Here is a 27,508-nt window from a genome sequence, read left to right as displayed (position 1 = left end):
CCTGGTAGTTCAGGGGTAAAGAATCCTATTGTAATGCAGGTTCTATACTTGGGTCAGGAAGATCTCCTGGAGGAGGGGATGGCTACTCACTCCAGTATTCTTGCCTGGGAAATCCCATGGACAGAGGAGCCTGGCAGGTTACAGTCCATGGGGTTGCAAAAGAGTTGGACATGACTGAGCGACTAAAACAATAGCGGCAACCAGACCAACTGAGAGTCTGAATTTTAGCAAGCTCTGTCAATATCCAACTTCAGTGACTGAGATGTGAGTTATAGTCCTTTAGGGGAGTGAAGGAGGCTCTTGAAAACTTTACTGCTTTTAAGATTCTCTAGAGAGAATTCTTATTCTTCTAGTCATTGTTACATCAGGAGGCTATGCCTGACACTGCTGATTGTGCTGTCATCCTGAGGTTTATCTTTCATTCTTCAGCTGACTTCACACCAACACTGATGATGAAAAAGCAGAGAAACTGAAAAAAACATTATGTCCTTGATGGCATTGCTGAGCCACAGAACCAATCAACCCTGGAGCCCACATAACCACTGGGTAGGTAATGCATTTCCTTATTGTTTCATCCAGTTTGGATTGAAGCTTTGGTTAGTTGCAAAGCATCCTAATACAGAGGAGAAGCAGGAAATTTTTCTGATTGAATCCATGTTGGTTTTATGTATTTTTCAAAATGGAAAGCATCTATGGCCTGACCGTCTATATTTTCAACCCATTCAACCTCTCTCTTGAGTTTCTAGGAATGCAAGCTCCCAGTGGAAACTTGTGGGGCAGTGGAATAGAAATTGGAGGAGAAAATGGCAACTCACTCCAGTATTCCTGCCTGGAAAATCCCATGGAGAGAGGAGCCTGGTGGGCTACAGTCCATGAAGTCGCAAAAGAGTCAGAGATGACTGAGGGACTGAACAGCAGAATAGCAAACTCTTCCTGGCTTGTCATTCTAGAGACGCATATGCTGAATGAATGAATAGCAACACAGGTGCAGAGAATTAGAGTTATCTTCCAAAGTATTTATAATTACCCTAAATTCAATTTTATTTTTACCTCTTCTCTTTTTGAAAGCTACCATGGCTCATTAATAAATTACTATTGCTTAGAAGTCCCTGTCCACACCATGACTTACATAATTGTACCTGCCACATTACAACTTTATATGTCTCTTCCCAATGTCCCTAATTATACAGCATGATAATTCACATGTGATATTTGTTGAGTACTACAAAGCAAAATATATCTACCATCTTATCATACCAACCCAAACCATGGATCCACGTGATATGTTTCCACCTATTCAGAGGTATTTGCACATCCTCCAGGTTAGTTCTCTCACACAGGAAATGACCACATGTTCAGTTAATCTCAAAGAGGTCACTTGCTCATGGTAAAGGCCATTTGCCTTTAGTGGGTAGGGAGAGTCACCATGTGGGCGAGCGCAGTGGGGTGTATATTACAGGATGAGGTCAGAGTGTCCCTTAGTTACTTCTTTCCCTAAGTGAATAACACATAAAGAACACATTCATTTCACTGACATTTCTTACTGCACTTGTGTTCATTTGGATATAATAGGTGTTCAAAGAGGAAAGGAACAATAGGCAGGCAGTGGCCCTGTTCCAGTTGTTAATTAGGTGACAAGTCACCTTCCTGAGCCCCAGTTACCTCTTTCACAAGAGGGTGGGGTTTCATTCCACAGTAGTTCTCAGCCCTAACTCTACATTAGAATCACCTAGGATTTTAAAAGAACAGACTGTTGGATTCTACCAGCAAAATTTCTGCTTTAGTTGGACTGAGTGTAGGATAGGAATGTAACACTTCTCCAGTAAATCATACGTGCAGCCATGATTGAGAAGTAGGAGACCAGATATTTTCAGGTTTCTTCCTAACTTGAGCTATTCTCATATATGATTGTCCTAAAGAATTTCTTAGTACTGTTCAGTTAGACACTCTTTTCTCAGGCATGGAGAATGCTGCTTACGAGCCTCACATCCTACCTACTTGGCCTTCTCTTAGAGCTATTTTCAGCCCAACAAAACTTGGTAGTAGCCATAGAGAAAGGGATATAGTTACACTGAAGGCACCTCAGTTCAGTTTAGTTCAGTTCAGTTGCTCAGTCGTGTCTGACTCTTTGCGACCCCATGAATCACAGCACTCCAGGCCTCCCTGTCCATCACCAATTCCCGGAGTTCACTCAAACTCATCTCCATCGAGTCAGTGATGCCATCCAGCCATCTCATTCTCTGTCGTCCCCTTCTCCTCCCGCCCCCAATCCTTCCCAGCATCAGAGTCTTTTCCAGTGAGTCAACTTGTCGCATGAGGTGGCCAAAGTATTGGAGTTTCAGTTTTAGCATCAGTCCCTCCAATGAACACCCAGGATTGATCTCCTTTAGAATGGACTGGTTGGATCTCCTTGCAGTCCAAGGGACTCTCAAGAGTCTTCTCCAGCACCACAGTTCTAAATAGGTATATAATACACTATAGGCACCTAAATAGGTGTAGGGATATAATACACTGTAGGCATCACCAACTCGATGGACATGAGTTTGAGTAAGTTCCGGGAGTTGATGATGACAGGGAAGCCTGGCATCCTGCAGTCTGTGAGACCACAGAATCAGACATGACTGAGCGACTGAACTGAGGCACCTGAAGGAGAAGAGAAGGATATATGGCAGGTGTTTCTGAAGCCATTTAAATTATCTTCTCTCTAGCTCATGAATTGGGAAATATTTTGCTCCTGTACCCAGATTTCCTCTTTCCCATCGCTTTGGTCCAGCATCCACAAAGGGCATTTGATTAGTTTCAAGCGAGACCAAATGAGACTGCACAGCCAGGTGATGATAAATCTATGTTTACTCCAAATGCAAACCACTCAAAATACACATTCAACTGGCCACTGGGCTGTAGTAAAGTGTACTTTTATTGGAAAAAAGTGAACTTTAGTTATGACATGAATTACACAGACAACATACAAACCCCAGTTAAAAAAAAAATATTAACAGAGCAACTTCAATGCACCTTAGTACTTTAAAATCACAGAGGGATAACATCAGAAAGAGCAACCTTTCACTGCATCCTGGCCAAATTCCAACTGCCAGTATCTGGATCTTAGTGCCTATGTTAGCATTCAGTCGCTCAGTAGTGTCCAACTCTTTGTGACCCCATGGACTGCAGCCTGCCAGGCTCCTCTGTTCATGGGGATTCTCCAGGCAAGAATATTGGAGGTATTAGAGCTATTTTCAGCCCAACAAAACTTGGTAGTAGCCATAGAGAAAGGGATATAGTTACACTGAAGGCACCTCAGTTCAGTTTAGTGGGTTGCCATGCCCTCCTCCAGGGGATCCTCCCAACTGAGGGATTGAACCCAGGTCTCCCACATTGCAGGCAAATTCTTTACTGCCTGAGCCACCAGGGAAGCCTAAGAGCTTTTTCCAAAACAGAAGAATGCCCGTACTTAACCAGAAAGGCATAGACTGAACATTCTTCTCAGTGAAGCACTCAGAAATTTCCATATGAATACCCCAGTTTCCTGGCCTTTCAGGTCTGATCAAACCTGGGCATGTATTTTGCATAGTCTCCCAGAGTTCTCCACAAGTTTAGGCTTCAGTGGCCACCATGTACCTGGCTTCATTACATGGGTACCATATTGTTTCTTACCTTCCTTATAGCACTTCTTATTCTACTGTAATGGTGTGACCTGCACTTGATAAACACAATTTTTGTTCACAAATCTGATCTTAGGCTCTGCTTCTGGGAGAATCCACCCTAACACAACACTGTTATCAGCTCTCAAGGTGTTCGTCAAAGACAGTTTATCTGTTTTGGGGGTGGTGTGGAGAGACAGCTGAAAAATAAAGAATAAATAAGGAAACCAACTAGTAGGGGAAAAAGAGTCAAGTAAATGTGAATGGGAGACGTGAGGATGGTCGGGGAGGCAGAATACAGTACAGAGGATCCCCAACTTGACAATTTTTTACTTTACAATGGTGCAAAAGCAATATGCACTCAGTAGAAATCATACTTCAAATTTTGAACTTTGACCTTTTCCTGGGTTTGCTTACTTGTATGCTCAGTCATGCGTGACTCTTTGCAACCACCATGGACTATAGCCCACCAGCCTCCTCTGTCCATGGGATTTCCCAGTAAGAATACTGGAGTGGGCTGTCATTTCCTCCTCCAGGGCATCTCCCTGACCCAGGGATTGAACCTGTGTCTCCTGCATTGCAGGAATATTCTTTACTGCTTGAGCCACTGGGGAAGCCAGGGGCTAGCAATACATGGTACATACTTTCTATGGCGCTGGACAGAGGCAGGGAGCAGCAGTCCCAGTCAGCCAAGTGATCACAAGGATAAACAACCAATACACTTACAACCATTCTGTACACAGACAATGATTCTGTTTCTTTTTTTCCCCTTTCATTATACAATTCAGTAAACTACATAAGATATTCAACACTTCATTAAAAAATGCTGTAGGCTAATGTGAGTACTTGTTCTGAGCACTTTTAAAGTAGATGAAGCTAATCTATGATGTTTGACAGGTTAAACAAAATATGCATTTTCAACTATAATGTTTTCAACTTACAGTGTGTGTATCTGGGCATAACCCCATTGTAAGTCAAAACAGGTGCTCAGGTAGGTTATATTTAGAAGCTAAATTTGACCAAAGATTTAAAAGTAGAAAAATACATTTAGGCTAGTATCGAGTATCCTTTCAAATCAATAAAATTTAAAATTTTGAACCTACAATAACTTCAAAATAGTTGTTTTCCCTTGTTTTAAAGATGCAGAAAAGAAACAGCAACTTTCACTCTGTGTGTCTGCTATGCTAGTTTATGACACATGGCCCCTGCTGGCCTCTATTTGACATACAGAGCATTGGAGAGTTGGTTCAGTTCTCAATTCTTGCCTGAGACTGCTATTCATACTAATTTACCTTCAGTTCTAAGGATGACAAGATTGGTGTCTATTAGCATGGAAGCTGGCTGTGGACAACACTTCTGCTGTTCAGGGACATCCTGTGGAGGCAGACTTTGCAGTTGGTTTCACACTTGCTTTCAGAACAGGTGACTCCTGCCTCATCATCAAAGAGAAATATTCCTCTTCAGGGAAGGAAACAACTCCAGTTTGCCTTGGGCAATCTTTATTTATTGGTTTGGCCAAAAAGTCCATTTGAGGTTTTCTGTAACATCCTACAGAAAACCCCAAACAAACTTTTTGGCCAACCCAATAAATGGGAGCAAAGCTTGATTTTAATCCAATGTAGAGGGATCTGATAAGTAGTTCTAGGGTAAAGGTGATACAGTTGATCTAATTTTATTAAGAATGTTTGGTGATTTGTAATTGAAAGGCAGCATCTGCTAAAAGAGATCATCAGTTCAGTTCAGTTCAGGCGCTCAGTCGTGTCCGACTCTTTGCGACCCCATGAATCACAGCACACCAGGCCTCCCTGTCCATCATCAACTCCCGGTCATGCTGCTGCTGCTAAGTCGCTTCAGTCATGTCCGACTCTGTGCGACCCCATAGACGGCAGCCCACCAGGCTCCCCCGTCCATGGGATTCTCCAGGCAAGAACACTGGAGTGGGTTGCCATTTCCTTCTCCAGTGCATAAAAGTGAAAGTGAAGTTGCTCAGTCGTGTCCGACTCTTAGCGACCCCATGGACTGCAGCCCACCAGGCTCCTCCGTCCATGGGATTTTCCAGGCAAGAGTACTGGAGTGGGGTGCCATTGCCTTCTCCCCCAGTCATAGCAGATACCAATTAACTGATTTATAGGATCATCTTGAGAATGTGAAATTCTCACTCTTTACAAAAAAGCCTGTGTGAGGGCTGATGAGTGGATAGAAAGACAGAAGTGACCCCTTCCTCTTGACTCAGCAGCAGCTTCCCTGGCCTGAGGGCCTTGCTGATTTCACCATGACTCTGGGCTCATAGAACATGGTTGAGGCAAAATCATGGAATGTCTTACAAACTATGTCATGTAGTTTGTGTTTTGTCTTGAAGATAATAAGAAAGAAGCAGAGGAAGCCTGATGGGTATAGCAGCAAGAAGGCAGTGCTCACACATTTGTTCTCTTTGGGAAGAGATGTATATGTGGTAGGAGACAGCAATGACAGATGTGCTGTGATATGGAAGGTGATAAGATAAATACTTAATACACCCATAAGGCTTTCACACCTCTTTACATGATGTCAGACGGGTCATATTTCAAGTCATTATCTAGAATTATGTGCTACCTATATTCAGAATGATCTGTGCCAGTGTATAAGTTAAAATGAAGTGCCAATTATCTACTAAAGTTGTGTACGTGCATAGCATGTGACCTAGGAATTCTACTTTTAGGTCTGTGCCCAATAGAAATGCACACATGTGAGCACCAAAGACATGTGTGAGAATGGCTACAACAATGTTCTTTGTAATAACCCTAAATTGGAAATAATCCAAATGTCCATCCATTAATGAGAACAGATAAAATGTGGTATACAATCTAATAATGGGATATACACAAGGACACTACATAAAGCAATGGAAATGGACAAAATTATTTCTATCCATCACAACATAGACAAATCTCACAAATATGCAGAGGAGAAAAAGGCAGACAGAAAAAGAGTACATAGTGCAGAATCCATTATGTAAAGTTTCTTTAAAAATTATAAAAACTAATTCATTCTGTTAGAAGTCCGACTAATAGTTCCATTTGGTGAGAAGAAGATAGAGTTCAAGGGTGGCATGAGAGATATTGATAATGCATTACTTCTTGATGTGGGTGGTAACTGGATGGGAAGATTCACTTTGTGAGAAGTCATGGAGCTCTACTCATATTGATTTGTGTGTCTTCCTGTTACACGTCTTAATAACATTTATATAAATAAAGATTCAAAGAACCTCAAGTTCATAGGAAATTAGTTACAAATATATAATAAGTTACATCCCTTTTTTCCACTAGGAAAAAATGTAATAGCAAATAATACAGGTGAAAACAAACTGAACTGGAAACAGAAATTATGTGTCAGAGACCAAGAAAAAATAATCCTAATATTTATCAAGCACTTAAATCTTTGCCAAACAACATAACAGGAAGTTTATTTTTTTTTTGTTTTATATTAATTAACACAATAATCTTAAAAGGTAACTGTTATTGTTACACTCATCTGACAAATTATGAAACTGAAACTGAGTAAGGTTAAATAACCTTCCTGAGATTTAGTAAGGTTAAATAATTTTCTCATGTTCTCACAGCTAAAATGGGGCACGGGAGAGGAGAAGGCAATGGCAAGCCACTCCAGTACTCTTGCCTGGAAAATCCCATGGACGGAGGAGCCTGGTAGACTGCAGTCCATGGGGTCACTAAGAGTCAGACATGACTGAGCGACTTCACTTTCACTTTCACGTGTTGAAGAAGGAAATGGCAACCCACTCCAGTGTTCTTGCCTGGAGAATCCCATGGACGAGGAAGCCTAGTGGGCTGCCATCTATGGGGTCGCACAGAGTTGGACACGACTGAAGTGACTTAGCAGCAGCAGCAGCACTTGACCTCAGACCTGAATGACTTTTAACCCTTACACACATCATTTCCATAGTGTAGTGGTTATCATGTTCACCTCACACATCAGTGGGTCAATCTGAGCAAGTTATCTAAGCCCTAGTCTATTCCTCTGTGAAATGGGAGAGTACTCCCAAATTTGCTTGGAGTAGAAAAGAACTAGTGGTTGTGTTCACTGTTGATAATTAGAAAGGGCATGCTAAGTCAACTGCAGGGAAAATCTTTTCCAGAGCTGATTTCAGCAAAAAGTATCACCTCAGTGACAAGTTTCTCAATTCAGCAGTGTTCATCAATGTTCCTGATCAGAAAAAGAAGCAAAGACAAAGCTTTGTTAACAAATATGCCTTCTTGAACTTGTGCTGACCACAGTTTGCAGAGCAGGGGCCTGGGAAACTGTTTTATACCAACTTTTCCTCCACCCATGGTGATTTTTCTACTCTCATGATCAGTAAACGTAATGAAGCAAACTCTATATTCCAAAAGATTTAGATAAGCTTCTCAGAGAGACTATTTTTATCTTGACTCTTAAGTCATGTTCTTTTTCCTGTTCAGTTGCTCAGTAATGTCCAACTCTTTGAGACCCATGGACTGCCACACTCCAGGCTTCTCTGTCCTTCATCATCTCCTGGAGCTCGCTCAAACTCATGTCCATTGAGTCAGTGATGCCATTGAATCACCTTGTCCTCTGCTGTCCCTTTCTCCTCCTGCCTTCAGGTTTTCCCAGCATCAGGGTCTTTTCTAACGAGTCAGCTCTTCAAATCAGATGGCCAGGGTACTGGAGCTTCAGCTTTAGCATCAGACTTTCCAATGACTCATTAACCGCTGACTATTCTCAACTAACCACATTCAGGATTGATTTTCTTTAGGACTGACTGCTTTGATCTCCTTAGGCCAAGAAACTCTCAAGAGTCTCCTCCAACACCACAGTTCAAAAGCATCAATCTTTTGGCACTCAGCCTTCTTTATGGTTCAACTCTCACATTCACAAATGACTACTGGAAAAACCATAGCTTTGAATAGATGGACATTTGTTGGCAAAGTAATGTCTCTGCCTTTTAATATGCTGTCTAGGTTTGTTATAGCTTTTCTTCCAAGGAGCAAGTGTCTTTTAATTTCATGGCTGCAGTCACCATCTGCAGTGATTTTGGAACTCAAGAAAAGAAAGTCTGTCACTATTTCCATTGTTACCCATCTATTTGTCATGAAGTGATGGGACTGGATGCCATGATCTTAGTTTTTTGAATGTTGAGTTTTAAGCCAGCCTTCTTACTCTCCTCTTTTACTTTCATCAAAAGGCTCTTTAGTTCCTCTTCACTTTCTGCCCTAAGGGTGGTGTTATCTGAATATCAGAGGTTATTGATATTTCTCCTGGCAATTTTGATTACAGCTTGTGCTTCATCCAGCCTGGCACTAAGTCATGTAGAAAATACTAAATCTTGATTGAACAAGTGTTTTTGCATGGATCGATCAGAGGATCTAGTCAAGACCTTGGTAATTGGCTTTTTGGTAATTCAATCAAGGGATAAAGCTTGAAAAATCTAGAGGGCACAAGCTTACAATTAGTAGATAAATAAATCCTGGAGATCAAATGCACAGCATAGTGATTATAGCTCATGATGCTGTACTATAAATTTCCAAGTGACTAAGAGTCTATGTTTTAATTATTCTCACCACAAAAAAGGAAATGATGATTAAGTGATGTGAGAGGTGTTTTAACTAATGCTATAAGTGAAAGTGAAGTCATTCAGTCGTGTTCAACTCTTTGCGACCCCATGGACTGTAGCCCACCAGGCTCCTCCATCCATGGAATTTTCTAGGCAAGAGTACTGGAGTGGGTTGCCATTTATCAAATCCACACATTGTACATCTTAAACTTACACAGTTATATGTTAATTATATCTCAATTAAAAAAAAGAACTGGAAAATTAATGTGCCATTTAGAACCTTTCTTTGAAATGAGTCTTAAGTAGGCTATGTTTAGAAGAGCTTCCAGGTAGTTCAGTGGTTAAGAATCTGCCTGCCAATGCAGGAAAGGCAGGAGACTCGGTTTTGATCCCTGTATTGGGAAGAGGCCCTGGAGGAAGAAATGGCAACCCACTTTAGTATTCTTGCCTGGGAAATCCAATGGACAGAGGAGGCTGGCAGGGTTGCAAAGAGTCAGACATGACTGAGCATGCACACGCAGCAAAAATCCCATCAGTACATGGCTTAACTTTCTTAATGCTTGTGGTTAAAGTCATATTTTTAATGCATGACAGGAGGAGGGAATTTTCCAATTTACATTCAAAACTTAAAAGGTAGGATGATTTGGGAAAGATCTGAAAAGTAGATTCTGCCAATACTTTTTTCTAGAAAAGTACTTGAGGACTTCTACTTGAGTACTTGGTTAAGAAGTCAGTTTTGCAAAATTTCCAATACAGATGATGTGAGGCTGCTGCTGCTAAGTCGCTTCAGGCATGTCCGACTCTGTGTGACTCCATAGACAGCAACCCACCCGGTTCCTCTGTCACTGGGATTTTCCAAGCAACAATACTGGAGTGGGTTGCCATTTCCTTCTCCAATGCATGAAAGTGAAAAGTGAAAGTGAAGGCGCTCAGTCGTGTCTGACTCTTTGAGACCCCATGGATTGCAGCCCACCAGGCTCCTCCGTCCATGGGATTTTCCAGGCAAGAGTACTGGAGTGGGTTGCCATTGCCGTCTCCAATGTGAGGCTAATATTACCTAATATAATATTTCAGAAATTCAGGAGTTAAGGGACTAGGAATAATATGAGCACATTTGAAAGTGTTCCAAAGACAAAATTTGACAAAATTTGCCCATTTCACGATTTTATAGCTAACTCCTGCCAATCCTGGAAACCCTGCCTAGCAACAGCATTAGGGAAATTTGTCAAGCCAACTTAGTAGAGATCTTTCTAGAGGTACATAGGAATCTCTTACATAAAAACTAAAAATGAGTTTGAGTATGTGCAGAGCGGCAATGTCTAGCATTAAAAAACACAGAAAATGCAAGAGAACGGACAACATATAGAGGACAACTGCTTCTCATGAGTGACACTTGCAGTTCTCAAGAAACATGATCAACGTTGCTTAAGATTTCAACAAGTCTGAGGGGCAGTCCTTCTGGAATAAGCAACAATAGGGTATATGTAGATACAAGTATAGGGGGGAGAGGAAGCTCTTGAGAAGGAAAAAATGATTTTTTCTTTTTTTTTTGCTTGGAAATGGCGACAGGACAAGAACAAAAATGAAAGATCGCGTCTCCCGCAAGCTCTACTCAGCTCAGTTAGTGGTTTGTCACAAGTAGAAAGCACAGCATTTAGATTGGCAGACAGCTAAAAAGGATATGAATGGATGAACACCAGCCTTCAGGAATCATTTCACTCTGCCTATGAGATGGGGTGACGTGTATCTGGACTCTGCTATAATAATTACTATGTCAGGGAAAGGTGAAATGTTTTAGTAGTATCTTTGTCTTTATTAAATCCTCCCAAGTAACCCTAAGAAATAAATCACCTGCATCTCTTTCTTTTGTGACCTATGATATTTCATAATTAAAAAGAGTTCTTATCAAAGATATAATCAATCACCAACCCCTACCTCCCTATGCAAGAACAGTACACCTGAATGTACTTGATCATGGATCAGTGTGGGCCTTCCATATTAATGCTCAAGAAGATGACTTCTTGCTCCAGTACAGTCTGGGGCTCCTGCCAAATCCAGAGTGAGCAGAACTCTGCCAAGAATGATTTGGACTAGGTTAGGATGAGTGGAAGTTGGGCAGGTCCAAAGGAACCAAGAGGCCAAAATTGGCTAAATCAAATTAAGTGTTAAGTGTAGCCATATTTTTCTGGGTAAACAAACATTCAGATTGAATGACAGTTATCCTCTTTCCACATCCCAACATGCTACTAATAATTAATGAAGCAATATTAAAATGAACATAAGCTACTTCTCTATGGAAAACTTTTCGCATCCGAAGTTGCCTTCTAAGGGAGAAATGCTCTTGCTAAAATACAGCCGTTTATCTTCGGAAAGAAAGTATTCTTTAAAATAGCATTACCTAGCTATGAAAAATAAAATGAATTATACTCATCATTTACAAATTTAGGCCACCTCTTTGGGGTAAAGACACACCTTTAAAATAGAAATTGTTTCTAGAAAACATTCATTTAATTTATATCCTCTCATTCAAATGCAAACATAATCAAAACTCTTTCAAAAATGTGTTTAAATAGATAGGGTAGATTTTTCAAAAAGTATAGATAGTGAATCCCAATGTAAGATTTCTGTTCATGCGCATTGAACACACAGATTTGCAACATATAAACAACATGGAATTTCATGCCCCTCCCTTGCTTTCAATTGTGTAAAGAACACATAAAGGGAAATGTCAATCCAATGGAACTTTAATGTCCTCATATTTAATCTTCTAATAAGCAGAATTACAAAAGGAAAAATACAGCAAAAATATATAGTACAAGTGCACTTAAATCCACTCACTACATTATAGATTGTAAAAAATTAAAATATATTATCTATTTGATTTTGCACAGTAGAGTCAAGGACATCAGGCAACTGACCTGATAATTCAATAAACTATTTAGAAGTTTTCTAGCTAAATGAAAGCTTTGGGTAAGCTGCATGTTGGAGCTATTTAGCATCACAAATACACTTAGCAGAAAACCATCAAAGTATTGCTGTCACTTTGGTGCTTCTGGAGAAAGAGCTATCATGTTGATAAGTTTTAGTTTAAAAAGGAGGCCTTTTATGAGAGATTATAAATATTGATTTCACAAACTGACTCAGAGCAGTTTATGAGCTTGTGTACATAATATCAACTCTTTCATTTATATCACTGAGTTAAATTTCAATGGAGATACAAACACAGGATTTTTCAGGCAAATCGTGAACGACTCTTTAGGACAATTTGGAGTTCTTAAGTCTTCCTGAAGAGCTCAAGGCTTTTTGAGAATTCGAATGACAAATCACAGCTTAAGAGACCAGAGTTCTAAAATATATTTTATTCTTTCTATAGAGCTAGCCACCCACTCATCCAGAGAGAAAGCTTCTTTTCAAATAAAGCACCCATAGAATATAATTTGACAATTCACTGGATGGTGTACCAGGGCTAGAATGAGTTACGAAAGCAGAAAGACAGCCCTTGCCCTCAGAAAGACCCCATGTTCTAAAACGAAACAAAGGAGGAAAGTGACTAAGTACATGCAGGTATACTAACATTTACACAGCTTGCACATAATATATGTATGTATACATATATGTGTGTATAATAAGTATATATAATACACACACATAAGAAAGTTCAATATTTTTACAAATGCTGTGTTAGGCTCAATCTGTCATATACTGAATCTTCTTTATGCACAGGTACCAAAGATATGAACTTTTCTCACTGCTATAATTTGGTTATATTTTTTAAGCTTTTTCTTATGGGTGAATACATAAGAGAATATTAGTCTAGTTCCAGAAATAGGACAATAAATTGAGACCTAAATACCAATCGGAAAGAAGACCAATAACCTAAGGCCAGTAGTAAAATTGAACTTTACAAAACAGCCTCAGTGGGTGTACCTCTCCTAGATCATATTTCCAGCTTAGGGAAACAAATAGCGAGCTCTTCTGTAGAAGAACTGCCATAAATAATAGAAGCTGGGGAATATTTCTTAAATAATGAAAATTCCCGACAATTTATTTTCAGTGAACTAAGAAAATGTGGATAACTTCAACAAATTTTAACAAATAACACACACACACACACAGAAAGGGGTGGTCTGCAATACATAAGAGCAAAAATGTAGTGAAATCCACAGACAGCTTTCCACAAATACACTTTTAAGTAAAAGTATGCTAAGGCCTCTAGTGATAATTTTCTTTATGCTTAGTATTTTTTACAGTAGCATTTTTCCTTGCCATTCATAGACTTTTAAGTGAGAGGGAGGGCTTATTATTTACTATCTTGATCAATTATGTTAAAATATCAAGTATGGATTAGGATGAAGTTTTTCAAGTTTAAACCACATATAGATACCTGAAACCTCTTTGCATCACAATACATGCCATGTTAAATTTGATGTCTGATGACTAAATCTCAGGATTCACTTCTGAGCAGCACAACCAATGTCTTTGGAACGCTATCCATTTCCTTCCCAAATGCTAATGCAAAAGCTAGAAACAGCTCCTGCAGACAAGCCCATCTGCTTAGCTTTCACATATGGGATTTATCTAAATTATTCTTGAACATGGAATTAATTTTTAGTGTGTACTACTTAAGGGTACAACTTAACATCAGTTAAGTGTTTAGAACAAGTTTCCTTTAAGTCCTAACAGGGATACAAGTACTTTATCTTATACATACTCTCAAATTTGATAGATAGTTTTTGATACATTTGCATACACACAGTAAGAATACAGTTTTGGGATCTGCGCTCAAATGAAGTCCTTTTACTTCCTGGATAATTTTCTAGTTCATAAAAGTAGCATATAAAAATTAGTGTTTAACACTAGTTTTATAAAAGCTTCTTGTTTTATGGTTTTGAGGAGACAAAAGAATTATCACACATTATTTATAATTACAAATGCCTAGCAGTTATTTCCTTCTTCAAATGCCTGGAAAATCCCCTAGGGAGGGTAAACTAGTCTTCAGACAGAGGATTCATTTCAAAGTCCTCTTTCTGATCATCAACCTGGGTCATACCTTTCTTCATACTGAGGTTTCTATCCTCAAACTCCCCCTACTTGGGTTGTTTCCGTCCTGTTTTCATTAATCATATCCCACCCTTCCCTTCCCTTCCCCAAACTGTTGTACTTGTGTTTTTTTCTCCTTTTTTTCCACAAAATTTGTGTGGATTTTGTAATCCTCTGAATTGTTTTTCCCCAATATGCTTTATATTTGCTTCGAATGGAGAAACCAGGATCATCATTTTACTCCATGTAACTTCAAAAAAAACAAGACTAGCCTAATACTTTGCCCTGTCTTAGAAAACAAACATCTTTTGCCATTATAATAATTTTCAGCAAGTTATGTATCTTTTATCAAAACTTACAAAAACAGCTAGAGATGTCAGTCTTGAAATGACAAATGATATCTAAATAGAAGTAGTACTAGATATGTTATTTATATTAATTAACTAGACATTGGATTTTCCTTCCATTAAGCAATCTCTATAGAAAGTCTGATCAAAATGGGGATTAGAGGGAAGAAACAAACAGACTTAGTAACAGAAGCCTGTGTAGCTATTCTGCTAAAAGTTTCAGAGTCATAAAGGATCTGCAGGCCCATGTTTAAGACACACTTCACTTAAGAATAAAGAACTTATTAACAACTGTCATCTTGTACTTCACCTACTCAAATAATTAAAATGTATATATCAGTCCATGTATAATAGCAGTATGCAATCATGGGAGAAATTTGAGTTCTCTATCATAATTCTTAATTAAATGTTAGTTTCTGTTGTATGGGTAAAGCTAAATGAAATATTCTAATCAACTTTGATTAAGATGGCAATTTTATTTGGTATCTACATGACAGTGTATGCTTTAGGTTCCATTTATGAGAACAACTTTGATTTAGGGGGAAAAGGTAGAAAAATAGCTCAGAAGAGACAAAAAGAGCTGTGAAAACACTGACAAGATTAGGAACAAAGAAAATTAGGATGAAGAGTTAGGTAAAGGAAAAACAGAACACCAGTTTTGGAGTATGCAGATGAGACCGCTAATTATATCTATAGCCATAAAGTAATGACATTCTCCCAACATTATTATATACACATACACACACAAACCTTTTAAAATATGATTAATCAAATAACATTTCAAGATAATTTAAAAACCAACTGGATTTAATTTTTGTAAACATCATTATAGCTAATATTACCAAGTTGTTCTTGGCAATGCCTAGGAGTGGGCAAAACTTCTATTACTAATTCTATTATATTAATTTCTACCCTCTTATCCACTCTTCTGAACTAATAACTTTTTATGAGCTATTTATAACAAGATAATGACTTCAATTTCAATAGGAAATAATAAAGGAGATACTTTTTCAGCTCTGTATTTGTTGTTTCATGTACTTTACCTGATTCTTAAGATCCAATTTGGGACATGGGCGACCTCCATTGTAAGGTTTTTCTTTCAGCCATTTTGATCGAATTCTCACTCCAATCCCACAAGATGAACTGCAAGACCCCCAACTTGACCAGTCGCTTAACTTGCAATCAAATGGGCAAGGAATGACACATTCTTCTTGAATATAGCCTGGAAAAGATTTAAAAGAAGTAAAGAAAGTCTGATCAAAATGTACTGATCAAATTTACTTTGTTTCCATTATTAGAGATCAGATTGGCTAACAATATTGCTGCAGGGGTTTCAATAAATAGACAAAAGATTTCCAAGAGAGATACATATGATTACTTCTCCATTCCAAATTTGTGCCATCTGCTTACTTCATAGGCAAATCTGGGATTGAGGAAGGAAGAATGGAAAAGTGCAAAGTCTTGCTTTCTGATAAGAAGAAATAAAGCAGCTCAGGGTTAATGATGGTACTATCTCCCCCTGCACTAGATCTACATTTCCTTTAGCAGAACAGAGAGCATAATATAGTCAATATCAGTGCTTTCGATCTTCAATGCTTTTACAAAGAAAGATCTTGAGTTTCACTGCTATGTAGTGTGACTTGAAGGTAGGAGGAGGGCAAGGACTGAAACACGGATTAGGAACAGCAGGATACTACTGAAAGAAAAAAAGAGGAATAGTGAAAGGTTGTACATGAGATTCTGGACTGGAATCAAAAGGTGAGGGTTGAAATACAATTGCAGATGTTCTACCTTTACTAGCTCTTATTCCTGTCCTCAGCCTACTTCTTGCTACAGTCTTTCTCTGATTAACCATCACCTCTGCAGATCATTCGGAGAAGGCAATGGCAAGCCACTCCAGTACTCTTGCCTGGAAAATCCCATGGATGGAGGAGCCTGGTGGGCTGCAGTTTGTGGGGTCGCTAGGGGTCGGACATGACTGAGCGACTTCACTTTCACACATTGGAGAAGGAAATGGCAACCCACTCCAGTGTTCTTGCCTGGAGAATCCCAGGGATGGGGGAGCCTCGTGGGCTTCCGTCTATGGGGTCACACAGAGTGGAACACGACTTAAGTGACTTAGCAGTAGCAGCTGCAGATCATTACCAGGTATGTATTCCCAATTTCTATCTCTCCAATAAGTTCTATGCCACCTACTGATCCACTCGGATGCCCGATTACCCTCAAATTTAACATGTCTAAAGCTGAGGTCAACAGTTTTCTCCTAGAACATTCTAATTTTCTTATATTCCTCACCATAATTAACTGCAACATATCTGATTTCTGTATACTGGTGTATGAAGTCTCTCAGTCTTGTCCATCTTTGTGATTCCATGGCCTGTAGCCTACCCGGCTCCTCAGACCTGGAATTTTCAAGGCAAGAGTACTGGGGTGGACTGCCATTTCCTTTTCCAGGGGATCTTCTCGACCCAGGGCTTGAACCCAGGTCTCCCGCATTGCAGGCAGACGCTTTACCGTCTGAGCCACCAGGGAAGCTCATACTGGTCTATATACCTGTATAATCTCTTCCCTTTGAATTTGGGCAAGACCTGTGATTAGATTACGGTATGTAGCAAAAGGGAAGGGAGTGCACAGATATTACTAATATGCCAAATTTTGAATTAACCTAAAGGAAGATTATTTTGAGGGGTCCTGAATTAATCAGGTGAAAATCTTTAAAAGAGTGGTTAGGCCTTTTGGCTCTGTGTCTGTGTGTGTGTAGAACAAAATTCTCCTACTAGTCTTAAAGAAGCAGATATATGAGCTATAAAATGCCTGTACTGTGGCCGCAGGGCAGGGGATTACAGGCAGCTTTTAGGGCCGGAGGACAGCCCTTGGCTCTCAGCAAGCAAGAAAACAGGGGTCTCAGATGTGCAGGTTTTAATACATGAAGATGATTCTGCCAACAATTACAAAGGAGCTTGGAAGAGGAGTTTCCCTCAATCACACCTCTGCAGAGCATTAAATTTGACTCACAACTTGATTACAGTCTGGTGAGACTCTTCAGCAAAGAATTTACAGAGGCCATGGCTGTACTCCTGACCCATGGAAACTGTGAGATAATACATGTTTTGAAGTGCTATGTCTATGTTAAATTGTCATGCAACAATTGAAAGCTAACAGATTATCCAAAATAAAAAAAAATTTCAGTTACTTTAGACCAGCCTCCATCATTTTACACATATACTAATTAGTTCTTATGTTGAAGCATCACAACAATGTCCCCTACTCTATAATTCTGGTTTATCCCTGGTTCAACTCTTTCTGACCCAGAATACTGAAATATTCTCTCCACGAGTCTCCCTTTCTCCTAATGATTCTCTTTGGTATCGGTCAGTCACTCTGAAGAAAAAGTTACTTTTCTAAAATACATAATAATTTACACTAGTCCTTTTATAACCTTTGCTGATTCTCTATTGTCTTGAAAATAAAGTGACAACCAGTTTGCAAAAACTACAGGATTCTTATCCTGCTGCTGCTGAGTCGCTTCAGTTGTGTCTGACTCTGTGTGACCCCATAGACGGCAGCCCTCCAGGCTCCCCCGTCCCTGGGATTCTCCAGGCAAGAACACTGGAGTGGGTTGCCATTTCCTTCTCCAATGCATGAAAGTGAAAAGTGAAAGTGAAGTCGCTCAGTCGTGTCCGACTCTTAGCGACCCCATGGACTGCAGCCTACCAGGCTACTCCATCCATGGGATTTTCCCAGGCAAGAGTACTGGTGTGGGTGCCATTGCCTTCTCCAAGATTCTTCATAAGTGGCTCTAAACAAAGATTTTCAACTTTGGCCACAAAATATGTTCCCATTGGCCAGATTATACTATGGACTAATTCAACCAAATCTCAGAGGATGGGACCTAGGCAATGGTAGTTTTCAAAGATCCCCAGAGAATTCTAATGTGTAACCTAGTCTCAGAACAACCTCCCTGACTTGTTTTCCTCCTGTCCTTCCCTCTCCTATATCTTGAAATATTTCCCCATAGACTACTTCATCTTCTCCAATAATATTTATGCCTTTCTTCATGAAAACACTCTGCTCTTCCTCTAACCAGTTTAGCTTTCCTTACTTCCCTAGTGGCTCAGATGCTATAGTCCATGGGGTCGCAAGGAATTGGACACAACTTAGCGACTAACACACACACACACTTCAACTACTCTGTTGAAGTACAGTTGACCTTCTGGCCCCATCACTCCTCTGCCATGTCCAGTCTGGCAAAACTTCAGATCTAAATTGGTCCAACTACATTCCTACTCTGTGCTTAATACTGGAAACCAAGTGGAGAGTAAGGCAGTGCTAATGCCACACTGCTTGGTGATTCTTCTGAATTTTCTTCTCACTTCCATTCCACATGACAGCTTTACCAAACCTTCTCTCCTATCTTTAAACTTTTAAGATCTGTTCTTTTTCAGAAGAAATAGGAATGAGTACGAACTCTTTTAATTTTCTATGACTATATTTGTATGAACTTCCACATTTTTCTCCTATTTTCATATCACAATGGAAAAGATACTCATGTTCCTAAATAAGCCATCTTTTCACCACCTGCTGTCTACACTCTCTCACTAATTTTAGAGTTATATTTCTCGTGCATTAATACTAGAATGATTGTACATTCCCCAAATAAAATTCACTGATAAGAAAGAACACATTTTAAACACCTAAGTCATCAAGAAGGATCCCTCCGAGGTTGAAAACAAATTCTATTTGGGATTGTTAACATTCTCTATTGTTTATCATAGCTATAATTGTACAGTCATTACTAAGGAGTTTTGATTATTAATTTAGTACTAGGTATATACAAAATGCTAACTGTAGGATTAACTAGAGGCCATAGGCATCACTTGGTTTTCTAGAGAAACTGAGTCACAAAATGATTCCATTTGCTACTGAGTGAAAAAAGCAGACTCGTAATTAGGTGAAATTAACTTTCATTGTGCAAATGCTTCAAATATGAAATTTCAGGAGACTTCATATAAATAAATTATTATTATTTGGGTCTATTTAGATTCTATTTTAAAGCAGACTTTGAATTAGATGCTCTTTTAAATCAAGGAGACTTAAAATAAATATCATCTATATTTACATATTGAAAGATTTTTAATTACAGGGCCTCTTAGTGATATGTTTTTCCTATTTTTTTCCTGTGATAAGACATGAACCCAGAGGATCTCTATGAAAGTCAAGGTCATAAATTCAATGAGTAAAATATAATTCTGAAATTCAACAGATCTGAGCAACAGTGACATCTATTTTTCAGAAGTTATTTGCATGCTAGAGTATACTCCAAAGGAAAGACCATACTAAGAATGATTAATAACTGCATAGTTTTATACCTTTCTTATAATTGAAAGTATTAGTTATATCTACATAATACCTACAACTGTTGGTAGCAGAATATGATCAAATGTGACTACCTATAAGTTAACCCTCCATAAGTGAATTCCAATTTCTGACTATGGAAACTTCAATAATGTTTTAAAAGTTCATTTCCATAAAACATACCACAGACTAGCTGCATTGGCAACATTCATAAATCTAAATCCAATTGCTATGAAAGAAGCACTTTTTCTACCAAAAATATTTTACACTATAATTTATAAGCAGAATATGTTGCTTGGACCAACATATTACTTGGCCTGTGGATGCCTTCGTGTTCTACTTTAGTTATCTGTATGAAGAAAGTTGATCACTGAAGAACTGATGCTTTGGTGAATACTCTTGAGAGTCCCTTGGACTGCAAGGAGATCCAACCAGTCCATTCTAAAGGAGATCAGTCCGGGTGTTCATTGGAAGGACTGAGGCTAAAGCTGAAACTCCAATACTTTGGCCACCTCATGCGAAGAGTTGACTCACTGGAAAAGACTATGATGCTGGGAGGGATTGGGGGCAGGAGGAGAAGGGGACGACAGAGAATGAAATGGCTGAATGGCATCACCGACTCGATGGACATGAGTTTGAATGAACTCCGGGAGTTGGTGATGGACAGGGAGGCCTGGCGTGCTGTGATTCGTGGGGTCGCAAAGAGTCGGACACGACTGAGTGACTGAACTGATGCATATGAAATTGAGTTATTACAAAATTATCAGAGAATGCAACCAACATAGTGATTTTATAAGCCATATACATTGTACATAGTAGGTATTCAAAAAGTATCTATTGATATTACAGAGAAAGATGAGCTGAATAAAATCTATTAATATAATCTGTATGTTATAGCTGGAGGAATTTAATGACTTACCCCCAATAGGGCTGAAGCCCAGGAACCTGGCTTGAATCTATATTACTAACCCTCACATATTGCTCTTTAGGTTAGTTCAATAGATGTAGGTGAAAACACAGCTCTCTAAATATAATGGCCTCACTGATAAGACCACTTCTCAGGATATTATGTGCTGTGAATATTTTTCTTCTAGCATTCAAGTACTAACACTTCCTCTTCACACCTCTCACTGCCCCCTGAAAATCTTGTTTTGGAAGATGTGAAAGAAGGAAATATTGATGATATTAAGCCTGAGGAAATAACCTAGGTTAACTTACTTATGTTTTCCTACTGTGTAAAGTAATAGCAAACATCTGCCTAGACAGTGAATGTTCCATTGACTAACACTACTAAAAGAATGAAAACACACTACCAAAAATAAAATGTTGCTCATCTCTTCCCCAGTTCAAAGTGAAGATCTGGGAGAACTTGGTGAATTTGAATGATATCATGTCTTCATTTGTCCATATTTAAAGATTTATTTATACATTTTAGTCCTATCATTTATCTAGCAAAATATATCGTACTTAAAAGTTTGTGATGACTTAAGTCAGAATGGTTTAGATATTCTTCAGGAAAGGTGGGGAAAGCATGGGGGCAGATGTTTTAATATTATCACAGGAAAGAATTTGAGAAATCAGATCAATGTTTTGTCATCGTTCTCAAGGGAAACACTGACAAACACCTGTTTAAAATCTCAGTCCATTAGCATGTGGCTAGGTAGTGTGAACTGAAGTGCCAGCTTACTGTTGTGCGTTTATATTTTCAACTGAGAATACTGCTCATGAAGAGCAGTTACATTCTTTCAAAGATACAGTCTTTCAAAAGTGGGCCCAACCTTGTTTAGGCATCTGGAGGCCTGAGAGGGGAACAGTTGGAAAGCACCTAAAATATCATTGTTTCTTCCTTTAAAATTTTGACTTATGGCATGGAAGAATTGATGCTTTTGAACTGTGGTGCTGGAGAAGACTCTTGAGAGTCCCTTGGACAGCAAGGAGATCAAACCAGTCAATCCTAAAGGAAATCAACCCTGAATATTCACTGAAAGGACTGATGCTGATGCTCCAATACTTTGGAGCTGCTGCGAAGAACCACCTGATGTGAAGAGTCACTTGATGGGAAGAGCTGTCTCATTGGAAAAGATCCTGGTGCTGGGAAAGATTGAGGGCAGGAGAAGCAGGGGGTAACAGGGGATGAGATGGTTGGATGGCATCACCGACTCAATGGTTATGAGTTTGAGCAAACTCCAGGATATAGTGAAGGACAGGGGAGCATGGCGTGCTGCAGTCCATGGGGTTGCAAAGAGTCAGACACAACTGAACGACTGAATAACAATAGCAACAATAAAAAGAACAGTTTTGAAAATATACTCCCTACTGGTAGAAGACTATCTTTACTGCATATATGAAAACCCATTGGCACAGACTCTCTAATATTAACCATTATAAAAGATGGTTATGGTACTGCAAATAACAAAGTAGCTTATTTGGATCCATAACCTTATCAGATAACCTGAATACAGCTAAATAAGAAGTCATACAAAGTTCTAATAATCACATTAAGGAAAAAGTTTTCTGGATTCCCAAAAAGTCAAATATTTCACAGTATAATTATGTATTAAATTTTATTCCATCTACCAGATAGAAAATCATATAAATGTCAACTAGTTTTCTCAATTAAAAATATAATTTATTGGTGAACTTTCAGATGAAAAGCTATTGAAAGTCATTAAGGTCAAAAGCTTCCACTTATAGACTGGTTAGAATTAGAAAGGGAACTTGAATCCAGACTTGATGGAGATACACAGCTCACAATCAAGTAGGTAAAAATCATTATTATGTATTATGTAACGCCAGAATGTTCTCTTTGGTTCTAGAGTGACAAATCAGAAAATCAACTCTGGCCCTAAAGAAATTTGCATTTTGCTAGAAAGCAAGTCTCATAAATAAGAAAAAAACCCCAAAACACATAATATATAATCAATGAGTTTAATTATATGATACAAATAATATATATAAATTATACAACAATCTGAGGTATCGAATTCTGGCTTCAACTGTCTAAGTATATCACATGAAAATAAAAGATTGACACATTTTTTCAGGAAGCACAGGTTTTTGACTAATTGCTCAACCTGGTTCACTTACTCAAAGTAAATGGATCAGTGTCAATTTAATCAATCAACCAAGTCATATAAAGAACTGATCTTCTAAATTGAATTACGCAGGCAATTTAATATAGATGGTGTCTGCAGGTGTTCATATAGACAGAGTTACAGCATTAATAGCCTTGTATCTGGCTCCTCTAGGCAGACAGAAGAGATATTTTGCTCTTAGAAGATATTAAGGATGTTAGGACAAATGAAACACTAGACACAGAACCATTTGAACTGTTCAGTTAGGACTGTATGTACCAAAGCAGGTTTAATCATTACTGCAAATAAATGCTGTTAGAATTAAAGTGACTGAACGCTTAACCACATAATAAACTTGGCATTTGAAACACTGCAAAGCTGGAGATTGTAGACAAGACAATATTACTGGGTAATTTGCAGGACTGTGGCTGCAAGAGCCTGTATAAAGTCCTCTCATGACATCTCCTTGCCCTTAGAAAATCTTGACTCAAATTACAACAATCAGTAATTTACATTTTCTTTCAAAGTTCTGAAAGCTGATCTCAGAGCACATCTGAGATACTGTTATTCTTGTCACATCATCAGTGCTGTTCTCCAAATATTTTTGGTTTTGCTTCTGGACACATGGCATGATTACAATTTCCTGACTCTAGAATTGAGATGTGATCTTCTTGCTTTATCCTGTGAAGTGTAAATAGAAGTGAAGTGTGTTGTTTCCAGGTGGCAGCTTTAGGAGCTCAAATGCAGGGATTTCTCTAGTGGTCGAGTGGCTAAGACTCCACATTTCCAGTGCAGGGGACCTAGGTTCAATCCCTGGTCTGGGAACTAGATTCCACATGTTGCGACTAAGATCAGGAGCAACCAAGTAAATTAATTCAGTAATGAGTTATTTTTAATAGAAGAGAGCTGGAGTATAATTTGTCCCCCTCTTTGTTTCTATATACCAGGGGGTCCAAAAACACCAGCCGATGCACAATGGACACGGATACTGAACGATCTTAATGGCTTTCAGTCTCTGGGATTTTGAAACTGTTGGCTTCATTTGTTACCATACCATAACCTATCTTATCCTAACGCATCAATAGTGGCATAAGAAAGTATATCTTCAGAAGATCAAGTAAAGAGCACTATGGGACAAATATTTAGAGTAGTTTGAGCATCTATACATAATGTCCTAGGAAAATAAGATTAAATTGTATCAGCAGTTAGCACAGTCTGGCAGCACCATCCAATGAGAATGTGACTTTGCAAAAGTTGAGCCTATAGATATGTATTTCAGGAAAATGTATAATTTATTATTTTAAAAAAGGACTAGTGATATGGATTATAAATCAAGGTCTGACCTTATGTGATCTGGAATAAAATCATTCAATTTTCTCTTGTGAAAATAAAAATGTAAAATGCATGTCCTTTTTTAAAATTCTCTTTAATACATACGGTCGAAAATATAATAAGCAGGAGTTTTTGGAAAAATATAATACAAGCAACATATTAATATTTCACCACACCAAAAGCTATATAGCAAGGTAAAAATGTTTTTTCCTTATCTTGTTTTTGGTGCTAGTGATTGATAGAGAACATAATTCTGTAAAGATGCTTAAGCAGAAAAATTATAGGGTAATAATTTTCAAATTTGGGTGCCATTTCTCATTCCAGATCATTTCCATATAAATTAAAGGCTAAGATAACATTGACAAAATGAGCAGTTTTTTACTGGATCAGTAAATCAATTGTGTTTTGAGTCCATCTCTGTCTTTCCAAGTCTGCTTCCACCAGCCAAGGCCAGATGCTCATTATCTCTCACCTGGACTATTATAATGACTCCTTACCCGGACTCCAGGTCTCCAATCTCTTTTAACCCATTCCATATCTGATCACATAAAGGAATACAGGAGGAGTCTACCTAGAAAGCTCCACCTCGGAAAAGGTGCATGCAAGAGAGAGGTCCTGAAGTTTAAGCGTCACTGAGTGGATTGAGTTCTATGGCCATCAGTAACCTGCATTTTACGAGCAACAGCATTTAAACATAATTCCTAAAGGTGGCAACAAAGGGGCATCAAAAATACCTCCTACAGAATGAATACCTATACAGAGGCAGATGACAACATCCTCATTCAGTGCCACCGTCCTGCAAGCCCTGGGGCAGAGAACAAAGCTCATTCTGTGCTGAGGTGTGCATACAATAAACTTCAGAATGAAACATCAATTATCTTTTTATTTGTTGGAATGTTGGGTCACTCAGACAGCAATTTTTATCCATGAACAATGAAATAAGTTGTTATTAAAGACTCTAAATTATGGATTACATGACCAATCAAATTTACCTCCAAAACTTTGCTTTTGCCAAAGAATTGCATCTTTCACTGAGCTAATACAGAAATCAATGTACTGGAATGAATTCATAGCACATTAACTCCTTGCAAGTTACTGTAAAAAACCTTTAAAATATCGCCAAGGTGTAAAATTAAATAGGACTCCTAGCCTTGATTTATACCGCATGCTGATAATGGTGAATTTGTTTCACTCACCAATAAATTTGTCTCCTAATGGATGGTGGACCCAGTCCAGAGATTTACATTTAGGTTTCTCTTGGTTTCTATAGACAAACAGATATCTGATGATTTTATTTACTGATATTTCATGATTTAACTGCTAAACGAACAAAAGAAGATGCAAAGAAAGGATGAGATGTTTAATTAATTTTCCTAGAAGAAAACTGAAATAGTAAATAATCTTCTAGTTATAGTAATCATGTCAAGGAACTGAGGATGATCCCAGTTCACAAAAAGAGAGGGCCTTTTACATCAGGAGAAAGTCTCAAGAGTGACCAGAAGTGTCTTTCAGAAGAGAGAACAAAAAGTGACAGAAAAGAGCTTATTCAATTCCTGGGGCTGTCATAATCAACAATTACAAATTTGGTGGCTTAAAAAAGCAGAAAATATCCTCTCATAGTTCTGGAGGCTGGGAGTCTGAAATTAAGGTATTGGTAGGGCTGTGCTCCTGGAGAAGGAAATGGCAACCCACTCCAGTGTTCTTGCCTGGAGAATCCCAGGGATGGGGGAGCCTGGTGGGCTTCTGTCTATGGGGTCACACAGAGTCGGACACGACTGAAGTGACTTAGCAGCAGCAGCAGCAGGGCTGTGCTCCCTGCAAAGTCTGTGGGAGAAAACCCCCTTCCTTGCCCTTCCTGCTCCTGATGACTCTAGGCATTCCTTGGCTTGTGGGAGCACACCCTCAGTCGCTGTCTCCTCTTCACAAGGTCGTTTTCCCTGAGTGCCTATGCCTCAAACCTCCCTCTCCTTCCTCTTAGAAGGATGTCAGTCATTGGATTTAGAGTACACCCTAAATCCAGGATGCTCTCATCTTAATTTCCTTGTCTTAATTGTATCTGCAAACACCTTGGTTGCAAATTAGGTCACCTTCACAGGTACTGGAGGCTAGGACTTTAATGTATTTAACATATTTTGGGGGATAAAATTCAACCTATTAGAGAGAGGAATAAAGACTATGGTAAGAAAAAGTGTTAACACCTGGATGATGGTTTGACCTTGGATATCATGTCTTCCTAGGCCTATCCCCCATTTTAACTGAGCGACTGAACTGAACTGATCTAAATCTTCTGTTGTTGTTTAGTCACTAAGTTGTGTCCAACTCTTTTGTGACCCCACGGATTGTAGCCTGCCAGGCTTCTCTGTGCATGGGGTTTTCCAGTCCAGAGTGCTGGAGTGGGTTGCTGTGCCCTCCTCCAGAAGATCTTCCTGACACAGGGATCAAATCCACATCTTCTGCACTGCAGGCAGAATCTTTACCACTGAGCCACTGGGTGGCTAAATTTTCTCAGCTTCAGTTTTTTTGGAACATTTTTAAAAGTTATATTCATTTATTTGGTGGGGTCAAGTCTTAGGTGCAGCCTGAGGGAACTTGGTTGAAGTGCACAGATTTTCTAGCTGTGGTCTGTGGACTCAGTAGTTGTGGCTCATGGACCCACTTGCCCTGCAGCATGTGGTATCCCAGTTCCCTGCCAGAGACTGAACTCACATCCCCTGCATTGCAAGATGGATTCTTAGCCACTGGACCACCCGTGAAGTCCTAAGGTTCACGTGTATCATCTAAAACAAAGATTGGACAATTGTGACTTGCAGGTCAAATCCAAATTGACTTTTTAAAGTAGTTTTGTGGGAATAGAGCCACAGTCATTTAAGTGCTGTGTACAGTGACTTTTCCACTGAAACAGCAGAGGTGCCTAGCTGTGATGGAAACAGTATGAGCCACAAAGCTAAACATATTTATCATCCAGATCTCCACAACAGTGTTTACAACATCAGATTTATAAAATGGGAGTAGTAATAGTACCCACTGCATAAGATTATTATGAGGACTAATTGAGTGCTCTAAACAGTGTTGACCACACAGTGAACACTCACTTTCTATAAGACAGGAACGGTGCCATGCTGGATAATAGCATCAGCCTGAAAATGGGAAAGA

The 27,508-nt window shown here is 38.9% G+C and overlaps 1 protein-coding gene across 1 annotated transcript in view; it reads right to left on the bottom strand.

Moving 5' to 3' along the window:
• THSD7B (thrombospondin type 1 domain containing 7B) overlaps positions 1 to 27,508 on the bottom strand; it is a 953,717-nt gene that overhangs the window by 248,579 nt on the left and 677,630 nt on the right. Inside the window, exon 14 of the mRNA XM_088842327.1 lies at positions 15,638 to 15,816. Within this exon, the coding sequence (XP_088698453.1) occupies positions 15,638 to 15,816 (179 nt within the window). The remainder of the gene's footprint in view (positions 1 to 15,637; positions 15,817 to 27,508) is intronic.

The sequence above is a fragment of the Moschus berezovskii genome, chromosome 2 (genome assembly GCF_049115385.1).
Source record: "Moschus berezovskii isolate FMDL1 chromosome 2, NW_MosBer_1.0, whole genome shotgun sequence".
Lineage (NCBI taxonomy): Eukaryota > Metazoa > Chordata > Mammalia > Artiodactyla > Moschidae > Moschus > Moschus berezovskii.
Note: the sequence above shows the minus strand (reverse complement) of the source record. Positions and strands in the feature narration are given on the sequence as shown.